The 19,136-nt window shown below is 53.2% G+C and overlaps 1 protein-coding gene across 8 annotated transcripts in view; it reads left to right on the top strand.

Annotated features, from left to right (window-relative positions):
- Positions 1 to 2,469: 2,469 nt before the first annotated feature.
- Positions 2,470 to 19,136, top strand: part of MTHFS (methenyltetrahydrofolate synthetase) — a 37,586-nt gene continuing 20,919 nt past the window's right edge. The window contains exons 1-5 of one of the 8 annotated variants that reach the window (XR_010404786.1): positions 2,470 to 2,746; positions 7,831 to 8,092; positions 9,382 to 9,511; positions 11,914 to 12,014; positions 12,167 to 19,090. Coding sequence is in view for 5 of the 8 variants with exons in the window: in XM_064569770.1 (XP_064425840.1) it covers positions 2,630 to 2,746; positions 7,831 to 8,092; positions 9,382 to 9,511 (509 nt within the window). In the remaining 3 variants the exon portion in view is untranslated. Of the gene's footprint in view, positions 2,747 to 2,856; positions 2,999 to 4,964; positions 5,118 to 7,830; positions 8,093 to 9,381; positions 9,512 to 11,913; positions 19,091 to 19,136 lie in introns of those variants that run through there. The other 7 variants (XR_010404784.1, XR_010404785.1, XM_064569770.1 and 4 more) reach the window with 7 other exon arrangements.

Raw genomic sequence — 19,136 nt, 5'->3', positions numbered from 1 at the left:
TTCCCATAGGAACTTCAGTAAAATTGATTAACATAAAACTTAACTAAATTTTCTCACTTCTCGTTATTTTACAGTTCCATTTCTTTACCTGTAAAATAAACGAACCCTCTCACCTTTTCATCGGGTCACTGGTGTCAACCTGTGAGGGGTAAATCTAGAGTTTAAGAGCCTTTCTCCACACTGAGTTAGTCCCTTGAATTATGGTCTTCCTTCTTCCCAGTCCAGGTAAATGCTCTGCAAGACAAAGAAACCTTGGTGTCTCCATCTCCCCACTGTTTGTTCCTGAAGGAACAGAGCTTTCCCAGGAGGCCCAAGTTCCAGGCATTGCACAGTGAAAACACTGCTGTACCTTGAACCTGTCGTAAACCGGGCAACTTACTCTGAGTCCTAAATTCCGCAGAGGTGAACACAAAGGCATCCGCCGCATCAACGGTCTGTCCTGTCCCTCGGTAATAAACCGGCTCCCTCCCGCCCCCTGGAAAAGAGAAAGGAGTGTTTTTGCCAAAAAACTAAATCATTTTCGCTTTAACCAGTAGATCTGTGCATCCTGCGTACTTCTCATCGGCCTGCCCCTGCGCTCTGGTCAGGCCCCACACAGCTCCTCAGGACCGCAAGGCTCACTCACAGGAATCCGCGCCAGCGCTGCGGCCCCCACGGGCGCCCCTCCCCGAGCCCAGGCCGGGCCACAGCCGGGTCGGGAAGCCGGGGCCAGGCGGTCACTCGACCCCTGGGGCCGCGCCGAGCCCGGACAACAGCCCCCTCCCCCGACGCTCCCCCGGGATCACCCGGAGCCCGGACCCTCCCCCCTGGGAGGTCCCCCGCCGACCTTTAACCCTCCCCCCGGGCCGCCCCGAGCCCGGACCCTCCCCCCAGGAACCCGCCTACCTCGGACCCTCCCCCAGGGCCTCCCTGGGCCGGGACCCTCCCCCGAGGAACCCGCCTACTTCGGACCCTCCCCCAGGGCCTCCCTGGGCCGGGACCCTCCCCCGAGGAACCCGCCTACTTCGGACCCTCCCCCAGGGCCTCCCTGGGCCGGGACCCTCCCCCAGGGCCTCCCTGGGCCGGGACCCTCCCCCCAGGAACCCGCCTACCTCGGACCCTCCCCCAGGGCCTCCCTGGGCCGGGACCCTCCCCCAGGGCCTCGACCCTCCCCCCAGGAACCCGCCTACCTCGGACCCTCCCCCAGGGCCTCCCTGGGCCGGGACCCTCCCCCAGGGCCTCCCTGGGCCGGGACCCTCCCCCCAGGAACCCGCCTACCTCGGACCCTCCCCCAGGGCCTCCCTGGGCCGGGACCCTCCCCCAGGGCCTCGACCCTCCCCCCAGGAACCCGCCTATCCCGGACCCTCCCCCAGGGCCTCACTGGGCCGGGACCCTTCCCCGAGGAACCCGCCTATCCCGGACCCTCCCCCAGGGCCTCACTGGGCCGGACCCTCCCCCCAGGAACCCGCCTATCCCGGACCCTCCCCCAGGGCCTCCCTGGGCCGGGACCCTCCCCCCAGGAACCCGCCTATTCCGGACCCTCCCCCAAGGAACCCGCCTACCTCGGACCCTCCCCCAGGGCCTCCCCGGGCCGGGACCCTCCCCCGAAGAACCCGCCTACTTCGGACCCTCCCCCAGGGCCTCACTGGGCCGGGACCCTCCCCCCAGGAACCCGCCTACCTCGGACCCTCCCCCTGGGCCTCCCTGGGCCGGGACCCTCCCCCGAAGAACCCGCCTACCTCGGAACCCCCCTGGGCCTCACTGGGCCGGACCCTCCCCCCAGGAACCCGCCTATCCCGGACCCTCCCCCAGGGCCTCCCTGGGCCGGACCCTCCCCCCAGGAACCCGCCTATCCCGGACCCTCCCCCAGGGCCTCACTGGGCCAGGACCCTCCCCCGAGGAACCCGCCTATTCCGGACCCTCCCCCAAGGAACCCGCCTACCTCGGACCCTCCCCCAGGGCCTCCCCGGGCCGGGACCCTCCCCCGAAGAACCCGCCTACTTCGGACCCTCCCCCAGGGCCTCACTGGGCCGGGACCCTCCCCCCAGGAACCCGCCTACCTCGGACCCTCCCCCTGGGCCTCCCTGGGCCGGGACCCTCCCCCGAAGAACCCGCCTACCTCGGAACCCCCCTGGGCCTCACTGAGCCGGGACCCTCCCCCGAAGAACCCGCCTACCTCGGACCCTCCCCCAGGGCCTCCCTGGGCCGGGACCCTCCCCCCAGGAACCCGCCTACCTCGGACCCTCCCCCGGGGCCTCCCTGGGCCGGGACCCTCCCCCGAAGAACCCGCCTACCTCGGAACCCCCCTGGGCCTCACTGAGCCGGGACCCTCCCCCGAAGAACCCGCCTACCTCGGACCCTCCCCCAGGGCCTCCCTGGGCCGGGACCCTCCCCCCAGGAACCCGCCTACCTCGGACCCTCCCCCGGGGCCGCCCCGAGCCGGGACCCTCCCCCGAGGAACCCGCCTATCCCGGACCCTCCCCGCCTCTCTCTCGGGGCCGCCCGAGCCCAGACTCTCCCCCTCCCCAGGGGCCGCCCGGGGCCCGGACCCTCCCCCTGGCCGCGAGGAACCCGGTCCCAGGCGGGAGGTGTGCTGGGGGCGGGGCGCCCGCGACCCGGAAGCGGGGACGAACACAGGGGAGCCCGAGAGATGGCGGCGGTGGCCGTGAGCAGCGCCAAGCGGAGCCTGCGGGCCGAGCTGAAGCAGCGTCTGCGCGCGATGAGCGCCGAGGAGCGGCTGCGCCAGTCCCGCCTCTTGGCCCAGAAGGTGCGAGACCGCGAGGTCCGCCACCGCAGCGAACCGCCACGCTCGCGGCACGGCCAGGGGGGCTCTGGCGTGGCGGCCTGCGCAGGCGCAGCCCGGCGCGCGCACGTCGCTCCCGGGCGCGCGCGCGTCTCCGCGGGAGCCGGGGGGACGCCTCCGGGGGCGCGCACGTCCTTCCGTCGGGGGAGCGCGCGGCGAAGGGGTCCCGGGCTACGGAGGGCGAGGGTGGAGGTGGCTGGATGACAGCCGGCCGAGGTGAGCGCGGGGTGGGGGCAGGGAGCTCTGGCGGGCGGAGCGGCGGGCACTGAGCCCGAGGGGCCCCGAGGCCCCGGGAGCGTGGACGCGCAGCCAGAGCCCAGGCGCCTCGGGGACGCGAGCGGAGAAGCGCGCGCCCGTGCACCTGCCCCCGCGCGCTGCCCGGGAGCGCGGGTCGTCCACGCGAGGCGGGGCGGGCCTGGGCAGTCCGGCGCGCCCTGCCGTGAGCTGTGCAGCCGGATCCCATCCTCACCCTCCCCTGCTCCGTGTCCACCCGCTTCCCAGGTGCGAGGTCCCCGTGGGTGACAGCGGCCAAGCAAGCCCACCTCCCCCTCCTTCCACGCAGGTGTGCAGGGTTGGTGCGCACGTTCGCACCGAGTTACTGGAGCTGCAGGGAGAGGCGGTGCCGGGCGCCCGGGGCGAGCAGACAGGTGGAGGAGCTTGGCCTCGCCGGCAGGTGCTTCGGTCTTGGCGCCTTAGGTCGCGCACAGCGAGCGCTCGCTGCGGTCCACGCTGGCCACGTGCGGGTGGCGGGGACCAAAAAGATTTGGTCGTTGCTCTGAAGGAGCGTCTGCGCTGCGTGGAGAGTCGCGGTGCTCTCAGGTCTACGGTGAACGCCAAAGCTGTAGAAAGCGCCACGGAAGATGTTCAAGATGCACCCGTGGAGGAAGATGGACGTGGCCAGGTGGAGGGAAGGGGGTGTGGCACGTGCAAGAATATTCTGGCAGGAGAAAGAAGCACGCTGGTGAACACGGCCTGTGGGGCTACCCAGATCTGCGCCCAATCTGGCTCCACGGCCGAGTCTCCTAATCTCTCCGAGGGTCTGATTCCTCATCCATTAAAGGGATAATGTCATCCTTGTAGGCCTATTGTGAGGGTTTAAACAGGTGGGTAAAGGGATGACTTTGGTGCTTCACATTTTTTAAGGAGTTTATTTTTAAGTAATCTCTACACCCAAGCAAGGCGGGGCTTGAATTCACAACCCCAAGATCAAGAGTTTCGTGCCTCACCGACTGAGCGGGTCAGGCATCCCTACACGTGTTTTTGATCTATCCTTTAGGAAAAGCATGTTGGCAGCATTTTGGAAAGCGGGAGTCTGTGCAGTTGAGAATCAGCCGGACCTGGCAACTGGTTGGAGAGAGCTCAGAGAGTACTGGAAAGGAGAGGAGTCTCCTGTGATTTCAACATTCAGAGCTGGGGGTTTAAGGTCACCAGACGGGAGGCACAGAGGAGCTGGAGCAGATTTTGGAATGGTGTGGGGAAAATAAAGATGAGTTTGGTTTGTCTGCCTGTAGAAGATTAGAGTTCATAAATCCCAGGTGGGAACAGTAGCTGCGCAGACACAGAACCGGTGACAAAATAGGGTGACCGCTCAGAGCTGGCAACAGAGGAGAGAGAAAAGCTGAAAAGCAGACCATGACCCTCCGTACTCCGTACATTTTACCCCCTGCAAATACACACATACAAGAGATGTTTCACAGCCCAGTGTTTCACAATTCTTACTATATACAGTGAACTTTACTATATTGTTTTACTTAAAAATGCTGATTGTAACCTGCTATTGATTTCATGGTCGACCAATGGATCATGGCCAGAAACCTCCACATGCTGTGATTAGAACAGTGTTTTACCATAGTGCACGTTCAGTAAAGGTGCTAAGTGATGCCTTTCTCTCAATAACGTTTTTTAAAAGGCACATTCTTAATGACACAGCAGCTTTTTTTATAATTTAGAAATTTATCGGAAAAGCGATGTACGGTGAAGAAATTCAACTTTATGCCATATCTTGACTCCCAACTAAATAAGGAAATTAGTGCCCTGTACTCTGTCTTCTGTTCCATCTGCCAATTTCTGACCCCTGTATCATCGTACTTAAATTGTCAAGTTTTATATTTGAGTTCTGTTTTATTTTTATTTTTTATTTATTTTATTTTTTTTTCAAAGATTTTATCTATTTATTTGACAGAGAGACACAGCGAGAGAGGGATCACAAGCAGGGGGAGAGGCAGAGGGAGAAGCAGGCTTCCTGCTAAGCGGAGAGCCCGATGCGGGGCTTGATCCCAGGACCCCGGGATCATGACCTGAGCCGAAGGCAGACGCTTAACAACTGAGCACCCAGGTGCCCCTGTGTTCTGTTTATAATTAGATTGAGTCTACTGAGCATTTTCTGTGACTGATTTCCAAATTTGGACTTTAGGTAAATAGTATTTACAATATATTGGTTATATAGATAGTATTCACTGTAAAACGAAGTTGTATGATTATAAGAAAAGGATGTATATTTCTATGTCGCTAGATGTAGCTAGGCGGAGAATGTTTCAAGTGTCATTATGAGAACTCTCTTTCATTATGCTCTTAAATTGCTCAAAATCGTGACATGTTTTAGTCTGTTCCTATTTGGAATTTACATTTCTAATTTAGCTCTGTGTTTTTCAAGGAGCTTCTGATCGCCTTTATTTTTCCTTTTTGGCAAAACAAGAATATGCATTCATCTTATCAGTAGATTCTTTTTCATTTTGTTTGTTTAAATAAATCCATTTTCTTCCCGAGAGCATTCCAGCCCCCTGCTCCCTCTGCTCTAGCCCAGTGCACAGCCTGGGCTTCCTCCCACTCTGCTTCTGAGTTAGGGCTGCTACTCGAACCCAGTATCTTCCTGGTTGGGTTTCTTTCTTCCCATCTTACTAGAGTATATTCTCAAGTAATTTTTTTCTTTTTAGAAATATCTATGGGGGTAAACTTTTTAAGACTTTATGCATTAGAAAATGTCTTTACCCTCATATTTGACTGATAGTTTGAATTTCAAATTAAAAAATATTTTCCTTTGTTCTGCTCAGCACTCATGACCTTCATTCAATCTGAAGACTGGTATCTTTATCTATTATATCTTTGATTACTTCTTTGCCTTTGTGCCTCTGCAATTCCTGTGAACCAAATAGTGATAATCCTATGCTGACTTTCTGTGTCTCTTAAGATTTTTTTTTTTTTTTTTTTTTTACTTTCCCCATCTCTTTGTCTTTTTCTCCTACTTGAAGTCTTTCTCCTGATCTTTCAAATTTTGGTATTCTTAATTTTAATCTTCAAGTATCATTTCTTGATTTTCTGATTGCTTTCTTTCCATAGCAGCCTGTTGTTATTTTATAGATGCAACTATCTTGAATTTGAATTTAAAAATTCCCCATTCTCTGAATTATCTCGGTTTCCCACTGGATCACCCCCCCCCCAATAGTCCTTCTCTTTTGTGTTTTGGCTTCCTAAAATGTTTGCTGAACCTTTATTGTATTTATGAATGAAGGTGTGACATCTCCTGGGGATCTCTGCCTTTTGCAGTCACTTGGGGAGGGATGGGTTCTTCCTGCCCCATAGCCATGTCCTGTGAGTTTTATGTCAGCTGCTGTTTGTCCCATCTCCTCTCTGTCTCACAGAAAGTAGTCACGTGTCTGTTCTCCTGTTCTCAGTGCTATAATGGTTTTCTCTTTTCGTGCTTCTTTACTGTCGTATAAATGAGATTTCAGGAAGTAGGAAAGATAAATGCTTACACACAGCCTCGCCCTGAATTTTAACTGATGTCTATTGCTGCGTATTCAGCTCTTGATGTTTCATGTTCTCTTTAAAGAGAACAAACACGACAGACACTTAACTTTCTCGGAAAGTACTTGGGTACCAGAAGCCTCAGGTCTGCGCAGGGTCTGGGTGTCGCATTTCTTTTCGTTTCGCCTTATTTCAGGCCTTGTCACAGTGTTGTAACTTCCCAAGGAGATGGAGCTCACTTCCTTCCTCAGCCACCGTCTGGCGTGTTCTGTCTACTGAATTTCTATGCGCTCCTTTCTATTAGGAGTAGCTTGACTTTCTGTATCTGTCTCTTTCTACCAGGCCTATTTATAAGCCAGTGTTGCGGTAGCTGGGTCTTCTTAGCTCGGAAGAACAGAAAAGGAAGGGGAGCTAAGAGCTAACTTGTGAGTCTGGGGCAGTTCTGCGGTTAACTGCTCTGTGGCTGGCAAAGCTCAGCCCCTCTCCTGCCTGATGCATGAACAAACTGAGCATGATGGCGTTCTCTCATCCTGGGGCCACCTTCTTGCAACCGGGCATTTGTTTCTAGAAGGACTGCGCCTCTCCAGGATCCCCACCTCCCATCTCTGCAAACACTTTAACATCTGTTTGGACAGAAAAATTGTAAGAGGTGGGGACAGAGGTGCACAGAGCTGAAGAAGGACAGGCATGTCCCCTGCTTCCAGGAGCTCACAGCCTGGTTAGAATACTGTAGTTAGGACTCGTGAAACAGTTAGTAATCAGCCCGATGATACATAAGTCAATGTTAAGTGCACTCTTAAGTGTTGTAAGTGTTCTGCAGAAATCAGGAGAAGCGAGCGCCCGAGTTGGCTTAAATGGGTGGAATTTAGGGGGAGATGAGCCTGACAGTCCAGGGAGTGAAGAAGCTTGTGAGAACCGAGGTTCAGAGTTAAAGCAAGGCAGAGATGCTCAGGGCAGTGTGTGGGGTGACTGAAGGCAGCCGGCACATGTGGCTGGAGGGCAGGCCTGGGATTCTGCGTGCAGACAGCAACTTTCTAACGAGTTCTCGCTCCTGCTAGAGAAAGACGACAAGGGGTCAGAGAGGTGGTTGCTGGGTTCAGAACCAAGCCCTGGGCTTCAGGATGCAGCCCTGTCCGGCCCCCTCTGCCACTCTGCTCCCCGTTGGTGATTTGTGTTTGGATAGTTCAGGGAGCTGGAGAAGGTGGAGAGAGAAGGGAGAAAGCATGAACACCGTGAAGGGGGGCGCTACTGGTGTTTGCACGTGTAACCTTGGGGGATCAATGTGACTGCCATTTCCCATTTAGGTGATGGCCCACAGTCGGTATCAAAAGTCCGAAAGGATTTCCATCTTCCTGAGCATGCAAGACGAAATCGAGACAGAGGAGATCATCAAGGACATTTTCCGGCGAGGCAAAACCTGCTTCATCCCGAGGTACCAGTTCCAGAGCAATCACATGGATATGGTGAAGCTGGCATCGCCCGAGGAAGTCTCCTCGCTTCCCAAAACGTCCTGGAACATTCATCAGCCCGGAGAGGACGAGGTTCGGGAGGAAGCTTTGTCGACAGGTGAGCACTAACGGTATTGAGACTGACATCCCAGGGTGCCGGCAGACGGGGACATTCGGGTCGTGGGGGCCGCTTTTCTTACAGGGACGAACGGTGTGGCACTTCTGTTGCAAGACACCCTCGTTACCCGGCTTAGGGCGAGATGCCCCCGTAGGCTGTGAGACTAAGGTATTCAGGTGTGGCCGCCTTTGCCCTTAGCCATGGGTCGGATTCGACATTTTCCCTGGAGAATTTCATCATTTCCCATGATCCCCCTTATGCTCCATATATTAAGGAGCACATTATTATTAATGCTAATAAGCTTTTCTGTCTCCGCTTCAGATCAGGCACCTGCCTTCTGAACACCTCCTCTTGGATGTCACGTGGGCATCAGCCTGCTCCAGGCTGAATCCCGTCCCCCTCGGCCCCTCCGGCCGCGTGTCCCTCTTAGTGCGTGGTGCTGTCCGCCACGCGGCTGGCCGTGCCAGGAATCTCAGGATCATCCTTGACTCCCCTCTCTCTCTCTCTCTCTCTCTCTCACACCCCTCGTGTGGTCCACGGCCAAGTCCTTAGGATGTTACTGCCAGATGTTTATTGCGCGTGTCCGCCGTTCTCCTCTGCGGCCCCGCGGCCCGTCTGCAGTCCAAGCCACCAGCGTTGTCCCCACGGCCTCCTCACTGCTGCTCCTTGCCACCTCTCGCACCTCTCTGCCCTGTTGGTCCGCTCTCTACACAGTCCGTGCGACGAGATTCCCAAGACACACATCTGACTGCGTCTCTGCCCTGTTTCAGGCGTCTCGGCGACCTCCTGCTGCCCTGGGGGGGAACCGGACACTCCTTACGAGGCTCTTCCCGACTTGGTGCTGCGTGTCTGTCCGTTTTCACCTCTCTCCGGTCCCCCACTGTGTAATCCAGGTTCCAGCCACTCTGAGTAGCTCTGTCTCCCAGCCCTGCTGGCTTTCTTTACTGCTGGGCCTTTGCACACGCTCTTCCCTGGCCAACGGCCAACAGCCGCTTGGGAGATTTAATCGTTAATAAGTAGTCAAAGAGCTGAAAGCAAAACAAGACAGGGATACTAGTTTGTCAAATGATGACTCAGACCTTCTTAAAGGTGTATGTTTGACTAAGACTTAAACGGTTGCAAGGAACCCCAGAGCAGTTTTGTGAAGTCATCTCTCTCTTTCTGCTTCCTTCCAACCTAACGCTGTAACCCACAAAATCAGCATTATGGGGCGGGAGGGGATAGAGCAGGGCTTATCGTGGTGGGGGGGTCATCTGCTTGGCAACTTTAACTCCCCCTCTATTATCCAGTCCTGCACTCTGCTAGAAGTTACGCACCAAAGGTATACTCAGATCTACCTCCTTCCTGTCCTGCGTCGGTAGACCGGAGGAATGCCAACATTATGGGACGGTGGCCTGTCTTCAAGGGGAGAGATTGCAGGTATTTGAAGACAATGAGACAATAAGGGGGTGCGGTATATCTCGGGGAGTAGCCCAGCCTTGCACGATGAGGCTGGGACATTGCTCAGAATGAACGCAGCTACCTCTGCGGACTTGCAGGCTTACGGGTGGGACCCAAGACCGTCTAGCTCTGTCTGACTCTGTGTTAGCTGCCCCTTCAGTGCTCACACCACCTCGTGATGTCCCTGCTGAAATCCCCATCGCCAGTTCTTCCCGGGGTACAGTCTCTGTAACAGTTTGGCCCATTCTGGAGTGTATTCCTTAGGTTGAGCCAAAGTGTGCACCCTGAACCTTTATGCCTTTGTTCTATTTCTATTTAAGTACAGCAGTGGGAAGAGTAAGGAGGAGACATGATCTTTCCTCTTAATCTAGTTTCATTTCCCGCTTATGATAAACTCAGTCCAAGTCAATGAGCTAAATCATTTATGTGTGGTTTTTAGAGCTATTTGGTAAACAGTTATTCTTTTTTTTTTTTTTGAGTGAGAAAGAGAGAGAGTGTGCACATGAGTCGGGGTGGGGAGGGGCAGAGGGAGAGAGAATCCATAGACTCCCCACTGAGTGAAGAGCCTGATACAGGGTTTGATCCCAGGACCCCGGGATCATGACACGAGCCAAAGGCAGATGCTTCACCGACTGAACCACCTGGGCATCCCAAATAGTAACTTCTTAATTTTGAGCAAGGAAGACAGAATTACTCATTTTACTATCAACTCATTGCTAGCCAAGGGTGTAATATTTTGATAATTTCCAAGAAACGTTTCCTGAGCATCTTCATTGTGTTAGACACTGTTAGGTCTGGAAAGAGGAGGTCCTGGACTTCAGGGGGTCGCACTCTAACTGGGGAGACAGCAAATGTATGTAAATAGAAAACTATCCCAGCCTGCAATACATGTCAGATACAGGCACGAAATGAAAAGGTAGAGAATATTAAGAATATAGAAGTTCAGGGCTTGGCCCTGCATAGAAAGAAGTCCACCCAAGAAACTGTTCATTTCCTTCCTCCAGTGCATTTATCCACGCTGTAGTTACGGGGCCAGTTGCTTTCCCCGTGTGTGTTCTTCTTGGCAGACCCTTGTGATCTGGGTTGCAGGGCGGGGGGGGGTCATACCTGGTTTCTTGCCACTGCAACCTGGGGATGAGGCTCTTCGCTGCCGTTGGTAGAAATGTTTGAGCAGGCACGTCTGTCACTGGCACCGTGGGTTCCCACGGCCTCAGCAGCTTGGCATGTGGCAGCTTTGGGGCTGAGGTGCAAATCGAGCTTCATGGTGTCTGGGATGAGCTGGTTAGACCTCAGATCGTCCCTCCTGGAATGGCTTATGTAGCCTGTTTACCTTTCTGTTTTGCCCGTGTTATCACGGCTTAGAAAAGAGTGAGCTTTTGTGTCTGCAGTTGTAATTGTAAGTTCTTAAAAATTTCACATGGGGTTTGCTTGCATGGTGTGTACAGCGAAACGAGATCGCTAAGTGGAAGAGAGGGGCGGCCTCTTTCCTGAACTTGTCCTCGGAGTGAGGGCCGCTCAGGCAATTAGGTGAGCCAGGAGTCTTTCCGCGGAAAGCACATAATCTGATTCAACATGGCTTAATTGAAAATGGGATTTTATTGGCTCAGAGACTGAAAAATCCACAGAAGGGCTAGCTTTCGATACGGCTAGATCAGAGTTCTCAGGATCAGTTTTGACTCTGCCTTCATCTGGGTTGGCTTCAGTTCCAGGTGCCCCATGGTGGCCCGTGGTGGCCCGTGGTGGCCTTTGGTGGCCCATGGCAGCTCCATGTTCCACAGCAGCCTTGCCATTCACATTCCTGGCAGAAAGAAGCAAGTCTGCGAGTAAAACCCTGCTCTTATTCTCACTGACCCAAATTGGGTCAAGTGGCCATCCCCCAAATCAGTCATTATGGCCAGGGACATGGACGAGGCCAGCTCCTGGGCCATTTACTGTGAGCAGGGAGGAGCATGTGCCCACTGCCCAGTGGGTCCTGTGTCCACCCCTGCAGCGCTTCTCCAACCACTGAGCTGGGAGTCAGGCGGGGGACTTGCCACGGGAAAAACAGGCACTAGGTTGGAGCAAGGGGGATGGACACTGGACAGTCCCAAGTTCAGACTCACCTGTCCTGTCAATCATTTCTGAAATTCCTTTTTTTTTTTGAAGATTTATTTGTTTTGCGGGGGAGGAGCAGAGGGAGAGGGAGAGAGAGAATCCTCAAGCAGACTCCCCGCTGCACACGGAGCCCGGATGTGGGGCTGGATCCCACGACCCTGAGCCGAAACCAAGAGTCGGACGCTCAACCGACTGTTGAGCGCCCCCCTTTCTGGAATTCTGTAGAACATAGCAAGCTGTTTGCCGTCACTTTGTCCGTGCTGTCGTTTTATTTCTCCTCTTTCCAGAGGCTCTTTGGGAATTCATACCTGTGTGTGGGCCCCTGAAACGTGACTTGAATGAACGATCGTAATGGAGACTTTCTCGTCCTCAACCAGAACACTTTAAAGTAATTGAATGGGACGTTGTCAAGGACAGAGTCTTCGAGCATAACACGTGCAGCTTCCTCCTTGGTGTTCGTGAACAGTGCTGTTGGGAGGGGGAGGCTTGGTTCACTGAAAGTAATTCCCGTTAAATTGACCTCATTTCTTTCTCTAACAGGATTGCGTGGCCTCAGAAAGAATATAATAAAGAGAGTGGGTGTGAATTTCATCAAGGTATTTGACAGAGTCATGGTATCCTTGAGGGTAAGCTGAATAAATTTAGATCGGATCATAATACTTCTTTCAGAAAGTATTTATCGCACGCCTGGTCTGTGTGAGCTGTGACGGGGGCAGAGCAGGGAGCGGGGTGGACCGGTCCCCGTCGCCGCAGAGCTGACGAGCCCGTGGTCCTCGCCAGGACAGGTTTGTGCGAGCCTGTTGCAGGGCTCCGTGCTGTCCCGTTCAGCGCTTTGTTGCCACTTAGATGTCCCCCTGTCCCCAAGGATGTCTGAGTTCATCCTTATCATTCTCTTTGTGTTTTCCCCATTCCTGTCAGGAGACGGTTTGGAACGTAGGATGATCCTTGTCTCTTTTCCACCCCTCTGGTTTTCACACATCGCCAGATTTTTCTTTGCAATGTTTTTATCACCTGTCTCGAATTCCAGCTTTGGGGGAATCTTTTGTCTACAGTTTTGATTCTTCAGATCAGTTCCATTGCAATAAACTTCAGATTGGTTTCCCGGATATACTGACTTTCCTAAAATACCTTTTGGGGCAGGTCACCTCCCCTCTGAAGCCTTTCCCTGGGCCCTGGATAGATCTGTGTACCTGAGCAGACCCTGGTTCCTTGCCAGAAGAAGGGACACTGGTTAACCCTGAAACACTGAGGTCACCCTCTGGACCTTCCCCGTCCTTCCGCCTCGACTCCTGCTTCAGCCAGAGGTCTGCTGGACAGCGGTTTCCCAGCAATCCAGAACATAGATGGGAATCACATAAATCTCATTTTGCCCCTTTCTCCTGTGGGACTTACAGCCTTCGGGCCTCAGACTTCTCCCCTGCAGACGGTGTCGTGCGCCGCCTCCCAGCCGTTGGGAAGCTCGCGGGAGGCCGTGTCTGCAGCGTGCTCAGGACACGGTCACTGCTCTGTGCGGGTGCTCAGAGTCGCTGTGCTGAGCTGTCTCCCGATAGCGTCCCGTGTGTGTCGCCGTGGACTCTGTCCCCGCTGTTTCCCCGGGCTGGGGTGTCTCGTGTCCCTTCCAGGCAGCATCTTTTATTTAGCCTAGTGCCTGAGAGCATTGCCTTCTGAGTCAGACTGACCTGAGTTCGAATTTAGACTCTAAAATTCGGGCAAGTTACTTACCGTCTCAAAGTACACGTTTTTTCCATGTGAAAATTGTGGATGAGCACAGAATGCACTCCCTGTGTTGAGAGGATGGACTAGGATATGTGTGAAGGGCCTAGTGGGGTCCCTCGCACAGTTAGGGCTCGGTGAATGCCAGTTGCTGTTCCTGAGCTCAGCTGCCTTTTCCAGACCTTCCTTGACTGCCCCCAAAACCTCACTCCTTCCTTCTCTAATTCCCACTCACCTGGCTTCTCACATTTACCCCCTGTTTTATTTCTCCTTGGGGGTACATTTCTTTTATTGCTGATAGACTTCATGAAACTGTGATTTATAATATGAAATATATATATATTTGGTCTTTGGCACTGGTTTCTGGCACAGAGCTCCTAAAACCCTTGTAATTTCCTTAGTGATAAGAGTGATAAAGGTGGGGCGCCTGGGTGGCTCAGTCGTTAAGTGTCTGCCTTCGGCTCAGGTCATGATCCCAGGGTCCTGGGATCAAGTCCCGCATCGGGGTCCTTGCTTGTCGGCGGGGGGCTGCTTCTCCCTCTGCCGCTCCCCTTGCTTGTGCTCTCTCTCTCTCTCTCTCTCTGTCTGACAAATAAATATATTCTTTAAAAAAAATTAAAAGAGTGATAAAGGTGTCTTGATATTCATTAAAATGTCTTTCAACTCCACCCGAGTTTATGGCAATGAGATAATGTTTGGAAGGCACCGAAGGGTGGGGGCTAGTTACTGGGGGGACCAGTCATGTCGCTGGAGGGTCAGAACTTGCAGTTCGGGGGGGGCCAGTGGCCAGTGATTTAATCAGTTGCACCTCTGTCTTGAGGATGCCATAAAAACCCAAGAGGATGGGGTTCGGAGAGCTTCTGGGTTGGTGGACACATGGAGATTTGGGAGACTAAAGCTCCGCCCCCTTCCCACACCTGGCCCTCTGCACCTCTTCCATCGGGCTGTTCCTGAGTTACAGCCTTTTATAGTAAACCAGTGATCCAGCAAGGGTAGTGTTTCTCAGAGCTCTGTGAGCTGCTCACAGACCCCAGGAGCGGCCGTGTAGCTGGAGGGTCCGAGGCCCAGGTGACAGCTGGGACTTGTGATGGCCTCTGAACGGGGCACAGTCTTGGGGACTGAATCCTTCACCTGTGGAGTCTGATGCTGTCTCCAGGCAGCGTCAGAATCGGTTTCATTGTAGGACATCTGGCTGGTGTCGGGGAGGTGCTTGGTGGAAAGAACACTCGCTGGAGACTGGGATTCTGGAAGATTCTGGAAGCGCAGACCTTCTCCTGGGTCCCCGTACTCCTGGTGCGTGGTGTGGTGCTCATCGTAGATTTTGAGTAGAAGTTCACTGAGGTAGCGGCCAACGCCGTGATTATCGTGAATTCAGACAACGCTTACGCAGAGTGATGGAAGATCAGTATTTTATATCCCTTCGAGGAAAGCCGGATTTTAAAAATAATTAGAAGCCTGTGCCTAGGGGCACTTAAAAAAGTAGGTCAGAAGTAGTTGTTTTAGGGGCGCCTGGTGGCTCGGTCAGTTGTGTGTCTGCTTTCGGCTCAGGTCATGGTCCCGGGGTCCTGGGATCGAGTCCCACGTCGGGCTCCCTGCTCAGCAGAGAGCCTGCTTCTCTCTCCTCCCCGCTCATGCTCTCTCTCAAAGAAAGAAAAATCTTTATATATAAAAAAGAAAGTGTTGTTTTATAAGATGCTGTGACATTTTTATTTGGTGCTTGTGAGTAAAGGGTTGACATCAGTCCCGAGCGGGAATGACCTTGGACGTGATCTTGTCCCAGCACTGGTTTGGGGACGCTGCAGGGTTCAGGTCGAGGTGGAGTATTATACCTACCTGTCTGCTGCGGTTACCATACCTGGGCTGGTTGCTGGGAGTCCAAGTGCAGGCTTTGGGTCTGTGGGTCTGAGTGCGTGTGAAAGACTGGTGGGACCTGGCAGGTGTGGGGGGTCTGCAGGCAGCCCGGCTCTCGATGCCTCCGTGTGCGCGGAGGGGGCCGCTCTGTGTCCTGGGATGCCGTGTACACGTGGTAATACCAGGCTGAGAGTGGCTTGCGTCTCCTGGGTCAGAGCACCGAGCCGAATCCCGTCTGCAGGTGGTACTCGGCCGGGCCCTGGGGGGACTCTCAGGCCGCCGCCCCCACAGACAACTGTCACAGTGTGCTTGGGAATTCTTTGTTGAATTTTCTGAAGCCAAGAAATAAGTAGTTCTAACATCTTACGTGGTTGGATGCTTCATGATGATTTATAGCAACAGCTCATGCTCTTACTGGAAGTGATGTTTCTAGACCTTGAACGTGTCTCTTTTGCTTCACAAAAATCCCCTTCACTAATTTTAGGTGAACTTTCAAAATAGATCGTCACGCCTAAAAATAAAGCACCTGTAACTTTGGAGTGCATCACACGGGGCCGTGCGGGAGTTTCGGGGGACCTCTGTCTGCACAGTGGAGAGCTGTCCCCAGACGTAGGCGTGGGAAGCGGGGCAGGCCCTGCGGTCCTCACCGCATCTGCCTGGTCGTCACATGGGAGGTGGAGTGACTGCTCGAGGACTCGCGGGTGGTTAGTGATGCTGGTACCCCTGTTCTGCTGCTTCCCCCCCGCTGCCCGTGGGAGTGCCATCGCCCTTCCCAGCACCTCCTTCGGGAAGATCGCTGTCCGCCTGGGCTGTGTTTCTCCATCCCTGCCTTCTGCATGAGCGTGATTCCCGGAGCAGGTACCCTGGGTGATCGTGCTCACGGGAACATGGTCCTAGTTTCCCAGGGAAGAGCATGTGCTAAGTCACCATATCTGAAAGCACACTGGTCTTGAAGTCAAGACACTTTTCCCCCAGGCACTTTAGATTCCAGGAAATGCACAGGAAGAACAGCAGGAGCCTTCATTTGAATGGTGAGCACCCTGGCGCAGGCTTCCTGGCGCGTTCCAGCATGCGGGAGCTACTTTAGAGTGCATGCATGCTCATTTCACAGGGTGGTGATTTACTTTTTGTTAACTCCCAGCCCATTAAGATTAAAAGGTACTTCCTTAGAGGTGATGGCCTGTTAGGCTTGGCAAGATGGGCGAACCTGCTCCGCGCTCTGTTCCAGCATAACGATTCATCGAGGGTCCTGTTGCACACGGAAGCATCCTTCAGGGCTGAGCCGGGTGACTTAAAACTCCCCACATATAAGACTTCAAGTGTTTAAACTTTTTCTTGTTCAGTTTTTATTTTATTACCTTTAATTGAGACGTTAAAATGTCTGTTAGGCTTATGTATGTTTCTGTCTATGTTCAATTCAGAGAAGAGGCAGAATTATTAGGAGGAGTTTGAATTAGAAAAAAGTAAATTGTGATCCTTAAAGGTAAGACCTGTGTGGGAACAAGCCCCACCATGGGTTCCCGTGGCCACAGAGACGGCGCCTCGTCTTGCCCACTGCTCTCTTCCTCAGCAGGTGGTCCCTCATTCTCTGTCTGTCCTTCCGTCTCCCTGGGGCCCTCCCCCAAGGATTAATGAACAGTCCTGGGCAGACCCAGGGACCCTGGAGCCCCCGACTGCATGTCACCTCCCTCTTGTTCATCTGTTGTGCAGGCCAGAGCTAGGAGTGTCTGTCTGAATGCCTTCAGCAGTGAAAACACCCCTTTAAAATTCTTCATTGTAGCATTTTGAAAGGTCACAAGACTGGGATGTTCCTTTATGACACATCATGACATGTTCTTTCTAGAAGAGTGGGTTAGAGAATTTTCCCCATTGACATGTGAGAGGGCAAGAGGTGACCTCAGGGACGCAGCGCCAGTAAATGAAATGAAAGCTCACCTTTGCCGGTAGGGACTGGTTAGTATTGGGGTGAGTTTTCCACTCCAGGGTGTGGAGGGATCTGCTGGCTGGCCGTCCTGCAGATACTTGTCTTCCTCGCCTCACAGCGCTGCCTGAGGGACCCGAGAACTCATCTGGCTTGTGGTCCTCCTGTGCCTGGACCAGAAGTCCAGCCTCTGTAGCAAGATTGAGGAGAGAGGAGAGAGGTGTGAGTGTGTTTCCTCTTTTCGAGAAGGTCTCTGTGCCTTAAGCCTGAAATGCCCCTCGTCTTTGTCAGCCCTTTGGGATCTTAATTATCCCTTTTCAAAGCTCAGCTTAAATGCTGCCTCCTCCCAAATACTGCGACTTGGCTGCTATAAACCTCTATTCTCTCTCCCCCATTTGTGCTTTTAATATCAGATAAATGGCCTCTGTATGCACTTACTGTAAATACAGCGTACGTATTGCTTTGAAAATCCTATGCCGTAAACCTGTCCATCACCCCGAAAGTTTCCTCCCGCTGTCTTGATGATGATGGTGATGATGATGCTAAGAACACTGAGGATCGGCTTCACTGTCCTGGCGAGCATCCCTGCGAACACACTGCGTTCTCAGCTGCAGGCGCGATGTCGCAAGGCCCGCCTCCGCTTCGTTAGCCCCTTGCTCACCTGATTCTGCCCCTGCTTGTTTCCTCCCGCTCCCAATTCATTCACTTCTATTTTTTATCTTTCTTGATTATTACATCCCTGCGCTCCTGTCCTTTTTTTCTGACCCTTATTCATTTACTTTCATTCTTTCCTGTTTGTTAATAAAAACATTTAAGTTTTCTAATTTTTTCCTCTGAGCATAGCTTTAATGACATTCCGCAGATTTTGACATATAATGTACTTGGTCCTGTTATCTTCTGTTTTATGACCATAGGATTGGATGCTTCATTGGCTCAGGAGACAGCTAACATCGTTTTAAAAATTTCTAAAGTGTTTTACCACTTTTGAATTTCACTGCTCTGGAGTAAGGGAATATTGACACATATGATTTATCATTTTTGGATTGATTACACATTTTGCTTACTGCACTTGAGTTAGGAACTGCATTCAACTCTAAGAAACAGAAATCCTGCGGAATGGGCTTACACAAGGAAAGGAGTTATTTTTATTTTCATGCCACGAGGACTTCAGTGGCCAGTGGTTGTTGGCATGCAGTGTCTGCGGTCTTCCTGGCCTTTTGTGGTTGCAGAACGGCTGCGCAGATCCAGCCATCACATCTGTATCAGGCTCGAAGAAACAAGGCGAGGGGCACTGGTTGAGTGTCCCTGCTTTAAGGAGCGTCTCTGGAAACCCTTACATCTCATTGGCTTGAACTGTGATGACCCCTGTCCATAGGAGGGTTAGGAATATAGTTTAAACAATTGTTTTTTTTTAACAAGTCACAGTTCTGTTAATAAGGGAATGCCGGCAAGGTGGGTGCTGGGGCAATAGCATTTGCTGCTGGTGAGTGTTGTGCAGACTTGCAAAAGTCTGTCGTCTGTGTGTGGGGACGGGGCGAGGTCTGAGTGGTGTGCGCGGACACAGACCCCCACGCTTGTGACGTGGTTTAAACTGCGTTTCTGTGTTGAGGTTGACATCTGAGAGGGTGTTCTGTCCCGAGGCACTGAAGGATTTCATTTCTCTCATTGGTTAACACACTCTATGTGTCTCAGCACCATGTTTCTTAGCACGGAAGACTTCTTTTCTGTTATGTTTAATTGCAGGTTTTTTAAATGGATAGAAACCAACCCTCCTCTTCCATGAAAAGCCCGATGTCTTGAATTTTTCCTTGTTATCTGTTTTGTTCCTCCATGTGTTGGAGTCTGTAATCCTTGGCGCCTCGTCTGGGGACCGACTGCACCTCTTGTGAACAGCATGCGGCTGGGTTTCTGCTTTGCCCTCACCTGGGAGTCTTCTCTTGCCAGGGGAGCTCAGCCTGCCCTGTGTTTCGTGGTAACTGGTGCGTGTGGCCTTCCTTCTGGTTACTTCCGCCATCGTGGATTCTG

The sequence above is a fragment of the Mirounga angustirostris genome, unplaced genomic scaffold (genome assembly GCF_029215605.1).
Source record: "Mirounga angustirostris isolate CCGP_5_RB_7025 unplaced genomic scaffold, mMirAng1.0.hap1 SCAF_9, whole genome shotgun sequence".
NCBI lineage: Eukaryota > Metazoa > Chordata > Mammalia > Carnivora > Phocidae > Mirounga > Mirounga angustirostris.
This window is presented reverse-complemented; position numbering and strand designations above follow the sequence as displayed.